The 11,011-nt window shown below is 44.3% G+C and overlaps 1 protein-coding gene across 1 annotated transcript; it reads left to right on the forward strand.

Annotated features, from left to right (window-relative positions):
- Window positions 1-1,298: 1,298 nt before the first annotated feature.
- On the forward strand, window positions 1,299-4,883 carry LOC123662159. Its single transcript, XM_045597043.1, has 2 exons — window positions 1,299-3,618; window positions 4,486-4,883. The coding sequence occupies exons 1-2, from the start codon at window positions 1,299-1,301 to the stop codon at window positions 4,881-4,883; spliced, it is 2,718 nt and encodes a 905-aa protein (XP_045452999.1).
- The last annotated feature ends 6,128 nt before the right edge of the window (window positions 4,884-11,011 follow it).

The raw sequence follows: 11,011 nt of genomic DNA on the forward strand, positions 1-11,011 counted from the left end.
CTCTTAGCCGCTTGGGCCTGCCGGTTGACCAGTCGTCATACTGGTTGGTGCGTATTATGCTCAAGCGGTTGCCGGTGTCCCTGAGAGCACGTTTTGAACAGGCGCACACTAGGGATGAGGCATCTCCTCTCCCTAGTTATGAGCAATTGTTGGCGTTCCTGGAGAATGAGTGTCGCATGGGCGACGTTATGGATGCGCCGGTGGGACTATCAAGCTCCGGACCCACCAACAAACGGCGCACTGCTCAAATGGCGCCAAAGGGAAGGGCGTCCCCCCGCTTTGCAGTCGCGCAGGCTGCGCGACCGGTCTGCCGGTTCTGTAAGTCCCGGGGGCACCGAACGATGCAGTGCCCGGACTTTGTAGCGTTGCATGTGGCCTCTCGTAGGCGGATTGCTAAGGCCCGAGGCTGGTGTTTCTCCTGCCTGGGGGACCACTTTCAGCGCGCTTGCCCCGACATGCACCCGTGTCCTGTTTGTGGAGGGCAACATTTAAAGGTGCTGTGCGCCAACGCAAATGGCCGCCGCGACCACCCGGGGTCGCCTTCGGGCGGGTATGAGAGCGGACACCGGGCTCAGTCCCGCAATTTGGAGTCCGGCTCACCTCCCCCCCGCCACGCAGATTGTGCTGCTGTGGATCGCCGACATGATTCGGCGCGCAGCCCCACGGGCGGGTATGGAAGGGGGCCTCGGGTTCAATCCCGCACCTTTGTGCCCCGTTCGCCCTCACCGCACCCTCGTGACCAATCACGGTCACCTCCAGTCATTTACCACGATTACCGTGACGCACGTCCGGTACGATTGCCGTCCCCCCCTCTGGCGGAGCGTCCCCGTTTGGAGCCGCGCAACCCTCAGTACGGACGCTCCCGGCGCTACGAACCGCCGACTATGACTCGTGGCAGTCGCCATCGAGAGGAGGGCGAGTTTAAACCACTCCCTCGTTTTGACGTGCCGTCCCGGGACAGCGGCGATAGATCGCCGCCACGCCAACATTAGGATGTTGGCGTCTGCCCCCGCTATGCACCACCCCCTTTTGAGACCGTCCTCTTGCCCACGGCCTATGTCCGGGTCTGGGGACGGACGGGCGCCTCGGTTGTAGTCCGAGCAATATTGGACACAGGCTCACAAGGGTGCATAGCCTCGTCTTGGTTGGTGGGGCAGACTGGCCTGAATATTAAAAAGTATTCAGATGTAATAAGAGGTGTCGGGAACGCCCCTGTAACCACGGTTGAGGGCCACGTTTCGTTTGAGTTCTCGCCCTCAAATTCTCCACGCCCGACGCTGAGATCGTCGGCCATTGTGATGGAGAACATCTTGGGCAGTCACCCGCAAGTTCGGTTGTCTGCGGATGCGGTAAAATTGACCGCCGATTTGGACTTGGCTGACCCTAAATTCGACCTACCTGGCACGGTCGATTTGTTGCTTGGCGCCGATGTACTGGGCAAAATATTACTCGGTAAGGATCGTGTTTTGCAGCCAGGTGGCTTAGTAGCCCTCCGGACCATATTTGGGTTCGCATTGATGGGGCCTGTATTGAGGGCTCCCCCTCCTGCTGAACCTGGAACGGCTTTGATGGTGGGCTCCGCCCTCTCTGACGCCGTGCAGAGATTTTGGGAAGTGGAAGAGCCACCACAAGCACCCCGCTCTGATCCGGAACACGAGGAGTGTGAACGGTTCTACAAGAGCAACACCAGTTATCTTCGTTCTGGCCGGATCATGACAAGATTGCCATTTCTTGCCGTACGACCGCCCCTTGGCGACTCGCGGCCTACTGCAGAGAAGCGTTTATTGGCAATGGAACGCCGCATGAGCAGGGACCCGCTACTTAAACAGAAGTACATTGACTTCATGCGGGAGTATGAGAATTTGGGACACATGTCTGTGTCAAAACTTGACTGGCGCTCGACGGAGCATTTTTTCCTCCCGCATCATGCTGTGATAAAGCCGTCAAGTGGCAAGCTGCGCACAGTATTTGATGGTTCTGCGCAGACCACATCGGGAGTGTCCTTGAACCAGTGTCTTCATTCTGGTCCCAAATTGCTTAAGGACCTTTGTGACGTCATCACGCGGTTTCGGCGTCACCAATTCGTTTTCGTAGCTGACATCAAGATGATGTTCAGGCAAACGGTAATCCACCCTGATGATCGTCGATACCAGCTGATATTGTGGCGGGAAAACCCGCAAGATCCCATACTTGTCTACGAACTCAACACGAACACATACGGGCTGCGGTCTAGCCCCTTTTTGGCCATACGTTCGCTTTGGGAGCTCGCAGATCGAGAGCGTATGTCGTTTCCTCGCGCAGCCGCTATTTTGAAGGAGGACCTATATGTTGATGACATATGCACTGGTGCGTCCACGGAGAGAGAGGCTCTCCTTTTGCGTGACGAATTGATTGGCATCCTAGCCTCCGCAGGATATGAATTGCGTAAATGGATCTCCAACTTACCTGCGCTCTTGGATGGGCTACCTCATGACCACCAGCAGGATCCTCACCTATTTGAGAACCGTGACAATCCTACCATGATGACAGTCCTTGGAATACAGTACAGACCAGTCCAGGACATCTTCACGTTCAACGTCGATTTGGATTCGCCTCGCACTTGGACGAAACGGCTGGTTCTGTCGACTGTCGCGAGAACGTTTGATCCTAATGGTTGGATATGCCCAGTCATATTCTGGGCCAAATGCTTCCTGCAGAGACTTTGGACTGCAGGTCTTGGATGGGACGAGCCACTCCGCGAAGCTATTTTGAAGGACTGGCTCCTGTTTGCTTCCTCATTGCCTGCTATCAATATGATATCGTTGCCCCGTGCTATGCTTCCACCAGGGAAGCATACAGCGTCCCTTCATGGGTTCTCGGACGCTTCGGAACGTGGGTACGCAGCAGCCGTATATTTGCGCACCGTGACCATGGATGGTCAAGTGAAGGTGTCATTGGTCATGGCGAAGAGCAAGGTCGCGCCTCTTCGAACTACCTTGACAATTCCCAAGCTAGAGTTGTCAGGGGCGGCCCTTCTTGCTCGCCTCTTGAATCACGTCATGTCAACGTTATGCCCGTCAGTTAACATTGCCACGGTCTATGCATGGACTGACAGTCAAATTGTTCTGTGTTGGCTGAAGACGTCAGTCCACACCTTAGAGGTGTTTGTTGCAAATCGGGTCTCTCAGATCCAAAAAACGGAAACCCCGTTAATCTGGAGGCATGTGCCTGGCGAAGTCAACCCTACTGATTGCGCATCACGGGGATGTATGGCCCCCTTTTTGGTTGAGCACTCCCTGTGGTGGGGACCTGAGTGGTTGACCAGGTCAGAATCTAATTGGCCGCGAACACCGGCCTTGGATACTGTCACATTGCCTGGGTTGCGAACCCTTGCGATTGAACGGCGGGACCATCCGTTCGACCCAGATTTCCTAATGAATCGCTACAGCTCATTAGACAAATTACTGGGGGTCACCGCTTGGATCAAGCGCTTCACCAGAAATTGTAGACACCCACAGAACAAATGCTTGGAGGCGTTCTTATCGCCACAAGAGCTCCAGGATGCTCTTCTTCATTGGGTTCGTTCTGTGCAAGAAGAGAACTTTGAAAATGAGATTGATATTTTGAGAAAAGGCAAATGTAAGCTGTCTGGAGCCATTTGCAAACTGAACCCCTTTTTGGACAGTGCGGGTCTTTTGCGAGTCGGAGGGCGTCTAAGGAACGCAAACCTCCCGTATGGAGCTCGTCATCCCCTCCTGTTGCCCAAAAGTGGCCACTTAGTGAGTTTGTTGGTGACTGATCGTCACATCAAGAACTCCCACGCCGGCTGTAATGCCTTATTGGCCATTTTACAACGAGAATTTTGGATTTTATCGGCCCGAAGGACGATCCGTAGTGTGGTCTTTCGCTGCATGTCTTGTTATAGACTCAAGGCCTCTACCATGCAGCCTATCATGGGTGACCTGCCGTCGGATCGGGTCACAGAGACAAGGCCCTTTGCTGGAGTTGGGACGGACTTTGCAGGTCCCTTTTCGGTTAAGACCTCGACCCTCAGGAACAGTAAAACGGTCAAGTCCTACCTGTGCGTCTTTGTTTGCCTGTCCACCAAGGCGGTACACTTAGAACTAGTCTCAGCCCTCTCGACAGAGGCCTTTGTTGCGACGTTAGATAGATTCGTGTCACGACGAGGACTACCGTCCTTGATTCGGTCGGATTGCGGCACCAACTTCAAAGGCACAAATAACTATTTAAAAGAGATATATGAATTTTTGGCGTCTAATGAGACTGAGATTGCGTCTAGACTAGCTAGTCGCAGAATAACTTGGAAGTTCAGTCCCGCGTCATGCCCCCACTGGGGAGGAATTTTTAAAAGTGTTGTAAAGGTTGCCAAAACACATTTGCGACGAGTAATTGGCGAGTCCGTATTAACATTTGAGGAGCTCGCAACTGTGTTTTGCAAAATTGAAGCCATGTTGAATTCACGCCCGTTGTGCCCGATCTCTTCAGACCCTAACGATTTGGAAGCCCTCACACCGGGCCATTTTTTGATTGGACGGCCGCTGAACGCCCTGCCGGAATACCCCTATGTTGATGTGAAACTCAATCGTCTCTCGCGGTTTGAATTGATCCAACAACTCACTCAGAGCTTTTGGAAACGTTGGAATTTGGAATATTTGCATATTCTCCAGCAGCGCGTTAAGTGGACTGACAAGACTGATCCACCGCATGTTGGTGACCTCGTTCTGGTTAAGGACGCTAACTCACCGCCACTGTGTTGGCGCAGAGGGCGCATTCTTAACCTCGTCTTTGGAGCAGATGGAGTGCCCCGTTTTGCTGAGGTTCGGGTGGACGGTTCTGTTCTGAAGAGAGCGGTATCAACCTTGTCACGACTGCCAATTGATTAGCGGCCAGGTAGTCCTGGCCGAGGCGGGTAGATGTTATGAACCAAATGTAGCAACACTAAACTATTATATTATCTATGACAGTTAGTATAGTTTACGAAATGGTTTTATCTATGAGCTGTCATTCGTCACCTTTGAATTTAAAAATTTGCATCGTTTTTCCGGTCTCCGTATAAAAGTTACGCTTTTGTTTGTACTTGTTCGTTCTCGCGAAAAATTATCGCCTTTTGTTGATCGAACCATCCTTTGTTGTTTGAAGTAATTTAATTGTTAATAGCAAAGTGTATTCCTTGTATTCCTTGTTGAATTATTGTGAAAAACGTGAGGGAACCACGCCGAACAACGGCCATTTTGATTGCTGGTTCCTGCTTCAGCCCGCCACTTCAGTTAAGTATAATTGATTAGCATTAGACGTAATGATTGGCCAATTATAGTTTGATGTTAATTAAGTTATACCTGGCGAGGCTTCACCGAACAGTATTCAGTGAAACTAAGGTAGGATTTTTATTTAAGACATTGAGTGTTAGCTCTGCGTACTGCAGACAATTGTTCGTCCCGTTCGTACCTGAGATCACGCTTCCACTCGTTTCAATATACTCCAGGTCGGACGTAACATATCATATAAGTACATTATAACATTTGACTGGTACGATGCGGCAAAAAATAACAAGAAAATAAAATGAAAAATTTAAAATGTCATACTATGGAAGTAACTAATTTTTAAACACGTCAAACAGACAAACAGACTTTAAACTGTAAAGCATAATAACATAAACCCAATTATGTAACCGTGGGTGTCGTAAGAGGCGACTAAGGGATAACACAGTTCCACTACCACCTTGGAACTTAAAAAGCCGACCGATGGCGGGATAAACATCCAACTGCTGGCTTTAGCAACACAGGCCGAAGACGGGCAGCAGCGTCTTCGGTGCGACAATGCCAGGCCTGCGGTCACCAACCCGTCTGCCCAGCGTGGTGACTATGGGCAACTCATATGAGTTCACGCCATTTTTGGCGCGAACTTGGGGAGGCCTATGTCCAGCAGTGCACTGCGATAGGCTGAAATGATAATGATGATGATGAATTATGTAATTGTTACATTTACTATTATGTAAATATACTTATGCACAAAAAACAATTACGAGAAATGAGGGAAAATAAAATTAATCCTTTTAAATTTATTACCTGTAGTCTGTATATAACTAATTTTGAAACATATTAAACAAAAAGACAGACTTCACAGCATAATATTATGTAAGAGTATTATTATAGTAACAGGGAACAGGTAGCGATGAGTTCTTTACCTGGATTTCAAACTGCATTTTTTATAATTTGTTGTATACTTCTTTTAATTTTGGCGTTGCTTTAAATTTGTTATTTTAATTACTACAGGATTTTAAGTACGAAGTTTTTAAAATATTAACATTATATATTCTGCTTTTAATTTTTACGTTGAATAAATTTGTCGTTATAAAGATCTGAGATCTTTTGTAAGATGTACTTATAATGATTTTTTATCTGCATTATTAATAAGAAGAATGAAGAATAAGAAAAATAATTTAATTTTTCGCCCTTTTCGGCAAAAAAAAAGTAAAGTAAAAAAGTTTTAATATAACATACCGTCTAACCCGACAAACTTTGTATCGCTATAGGGTTTAACTGAGGTGGAGCACAGCAGCAAATTTTGGAGCAAATTTTCTGCCCAAAATATGGAGCAGCCCGACTGGGGCAGTACCTCGACCTTACTGCACTGATCACTGCTAAATAATACAGCTTTCAAGCAGTGTCGCGTTCCTATGGTGAGTAAGGTGACCAGAGCTCCTAGGGGGATAGGGTCGGCAATGCGCTTGCGATGCTTCTGGTGTTGCAGATGTCTATAAGCTACGGTAATCGCTTACCATCAAGTGAGCCATACGCTTGTTTGCCGACATCGTTATATATATATATAAGGTATTTAATTTTTGAAAATAAATTGACATTTTTTTATTAATTTTCTTTTACTCAAACCTTATTTTTCAATAATATACACAACAAAAAAGAATTATAGAATTTGGCGCAGTCTTCAGGAAGTTATGTGATTCGTTTTTATTTATATTACAGATAATCTATCTATAATATATATAAAAGCGAAAGGTCACTCACTCATCACGAAATCTCCGAAACTATAACACCTACAAACTTGAAATTTGGCAAGTAGGTTCCTTATAAGACGTAAGCATCCGCTAAGAACGGATTTTACGAAACTCGCCCCCTAAGGGGGTAAAATGGGGGATGGAAGTTTGTATGAAAGTGCTATGTTTTTGAAGTAAGAGACTTGAAATTTGAAATGTAAGCTCTATAGATGGTGAAAAGGTGTCCAAATAACATATCTTTAGAAATCAACCCCCTTTTGGGGTTAAAACGGGGGATGGTACGCTGACTCACTCATCGCGAAATCTCCGAAACTATAATAGCTACAAACTCGAAATTTAGCAGGTAGGCTCCTTATAGGTTGTAAACATTCGCTAAGAACGGATTTTACGAAACTCGACCCCTAAAGGGGTAAAACGGGGGTTGGAAGTTTGTGTGAAAGTCCCATCTTTTTGAAGTAAGAGACTTGAAATTTAAAATGTATGCCTTATAGATGATGAGAAGGTGTCCAAATAATGTGTCTTTAGAAATCAACCCCCTTTTGGGGTTAAAACGGGGGATGGTAGGTTTACTCACTCATCACGAAATCTCCGAAACTATAACACTTACAAACTTGAAATTTGGCAGATAGGCTCCTTTTAGGGCGTAAACATTCGCTAAGAATGGGTTTTACGAAATTCGACCCCTAAGGGGGTAAAACGGGGGTTGGAAGTTTGTATGAAAGTCCTATGTTTTTGAAGTAAGAGACTTGAAATTTAAAATGTACGCTCTATAGATGGTAGAAAGGTGACCAAAATAATGTATCTATAGAAATCGACTCTCTTTTGGAGTTAAAACGAGGGATGGTAGGTTGACTCACTCATCACGAAACCTCCGAAACTATAACAGCTACAAACTTGAAATTTGGCAGGTAGTTTCCTTATGAGGTGTAAACATCTGCTAAGAACTAATTTTACGAAAATCGACCCCTAAGGGGATAGGGGGGGTCGGAAGTTTGAATGAAAGTCTTATGTTTTTGAAGTAAGCGACTTGAAATTTAAAATATATGCTCTATAGATGGTGAGGAGGTGTCCAAATAATGCATCGTAATCTATATATATAAAAGAGAAAGGTCAGTGATTCACACATCACGAGAACTCAAAAACCGCTGGATGGTCTATCCATCAAGGTTGGACAAAGATAAAGTTTGGCAGGGATGTATATATTATATAGTTAGCAGACGTCCGCTAAGAACGGATTTTACGATATTTCATCGCTAAGGGGGTTTAATTGGGGTTGATAGTTTGTATGAAACATATACAGCCTATACAGGTGAGATGTGGTGAGAGGTTTTATAAAAATAACTATTAAATTATACTAAATTGTGCCTTTTAAAAAGTTACTCAGTTTGATAAGCATTTCAAGTGACTGAAATAAAAAAATAATTTGCGTTAAACATCTTAATAGTAATACATATCTTCATAACCACGAGGACGTAATCGCGGGCAACAGTTAGTTATAAGTCCCCAAAAGTGTATGTAATCGATTCGCTCAAAATTTACTGAACGGATTTTCATGCGGTTTCAACATTGTAGAGAGGGCTCCACCATTGGCAAGAGGAAGGTTTACGGAACGGCTAAGCCGATTTTGATGTGATGTGAGAGTTTCACTGGAAGTTTGCCGGCAAAACTTTGTGACACACTAATTTCAACGCGGGCGAAGCCGCGGGCACCGCTAGTCTATAATATATATAAACGCGAAAGGTCATTCATCACGAAATCTCCGAAACTATAACACCTAAAAACTTGAAATTTGGCAGGTAGGCTCCTTATAGGAAGTAGACATCCGCTAAGAACGGATTTTACGAAACTCAACCCCTAAGGGGGTAAAATGGGGGTTGGAAGTTTGTATGAGAGTGCCATGTTTTTGACGTAAGAGACTTGAAATTTAAAATGTATGCTCTATAGATGGTAACAAGGTGTTCAAATAATGTATCTTTAGAAATCAACTCCCTTTTGGGGTTAAAACGGGGGATGTTACGTTGACTCACTAATCACGAAATCTCCGAAACTATAATGCTTACAAACTTGAAATTTAGCAGGTAGGCTCCTTATAAGGCGTAATCTATTGCTAAGAATGGATTTGACGAAACTCGACCCCTAAGGGGGTAAAACGGGGGTTGGAAGTTTGTAAGAAAGTCCCATGTTTTTGAAGTAAGAGATTTGAAATTTAAAATATATGTATAGATAGTAAAAAGGTATCCAAATAATGTATCTTTAGAAATCAACTCCTTTTTGGGGTTAAAACGTGGGATCGTAGGTTGACTCACTGATCACGAAATCTCCGAAACTATAACACTTACAAACTTGAAATTTAGCAGGTAGGCTCCTTATAGGACGTAAATTACTGTTAAGAATGGATTTTACGAAACTCGACCCCTAAGAGGGTAAATTGGGGGTTGGAAATTTGTATAAAAGTCCTATGTCTATGAAATTATGAAGTAAGAGACTTGAAATTTAAAATGTATGCTCTATATATGGTGAGAAGGTGTCAAAATAATGTATCTTTAGAAATCAACTCCTTTTTGGGGTTAAAACGGGGGATGGTAGGTTGACTCACTCATCACGAAATATCCGAAACTATAACAGCTACAAACTTGAAATTTGGTAAGTAGGTTCTTTATAGGGTGTAAACATCCGCTAAGAACAATTTTTACGAAACTCGACCCCTAAGGGAATAAAACGGGGGTTGGAAGTTTGTATAAAAGTGATATGTTTTTGAAGTAAGAGAGTTGAAGTTTAAAATGTGTGCTCTATAGATGGTAAGGAGGTGTCCAAATAATGTACCTTTAGAAACCGACTCCCTTTTGGGGTTAAAACGGGGGATCGTAGGTTGATTCATTCATCACGAAATCTCCGAAACTATAACAGATACAAACTTGACATTTGGCAGGTAGGTTCCTTATAGATCGTAGACATCCGCTAAGAACGAATTTTACGAAACTCGACCCCTAAGGGGTTGAACAGGGGTTGGAAGTTTGTATGAAAGTCCTATGTTTTTGAAGTAAGAGACTTGAAATTTAAAATGTGTGCTCTATAAATGGTGAGGAGGTGTCCAAATAATGCATTGTAACCTATATATATAAAAGAGAAAGGTCACTGACTCACTCATCACGAGAACTCAAAAACCGCTGGACGGTCCATCCATCCAGGATGTACAAAGATGAAATTTGGCAGGGAGGTAGATTATAGTTAGTCGACGTCCGCTAAGAACGGACAGCGATATTCCACCGCTAAGGTGGTTTAATTGGGGTTGATAGTTTGTATGAAACATATACAGCAGCTATAAGTTCGCCTGATAGGTTATTTATACTGCAGCCTGAAAATAAAACTAAAACTGTGGTGTATAGAGAGGTATTATAAAATAACTATTAAATTATACTAAACTGTGTCTTTTAAAAAGTTACTCAGTCTGATAAGCATTTCGAGTGACAGAAATAAAAAAATAATTTGCGTTAAGCATCTTAATAGTAATACATATCTTCATAACCACGCGGACGTAGTCGCGGGCAACAGTTAGTGTATTATAAAACAAAGTTCCCAAAAGCATTTGTGATCTTTCACCAATGAAGAGAGGGCTTCAAGAGAAAGGTTTACGGAACGACTAAGCCGATTTTGATGAGAGTTTACTGGAAGTTTTCCGGAAAAACTGTGACACACTAAAATTCAACGCGGGCGAAGCCGCGGGCACAGCTAGTTAAAATATAAAACTAAGAAATGGCGGTAACAAAGCGATGACACTCGGCTGCCATTTTTTATTTACTATGACGTCACACCGCCAGACGCAGGACACATTAATTATATTATATTTTTAACAAACCAACTTCCGACCAAAGTGGAACATTAATTTATCTCTAAGTGTTGTCTTTTCGCTTTTATTAATGTTTATTTCCTACGCTTTAATAGTACGGTGATATTATTGTAAGCTATTAAATTATATATGTATAATTACCTTTATTTCGA

This window comes from Melitaea cinxia, chromosome 18 (genome assembly GCF_905220565.1).
Source record: "Melitaea cinxia chromosome 18, ilMelCinx1.1, whole genome shotgun sequence".
In the NCBI taxonomy this organism is placed as follows: Eukaryota; Metazoa; Arthropoda; class Insecta; order Lepidoptera; family Nymphalidae; genus Melitaea; species Melitaea cinxia.

Coding starts and splice junctions, on each gene's coding strand:
- LOC123662159 (XM_045597043.1), top strand. CDS start 1,299: ATGGAGAACATCTTGGGCAGTCACCCGCAAGTTCGGTTGTCTGCGGAT. Junction 3,619..4,485: donor TATTTTGAGAAAAGGCAAAT/GTAAGCTGTCTG, acceptor CGATCTCTTCAG/ACCCTAACGATTTGGAAGCC.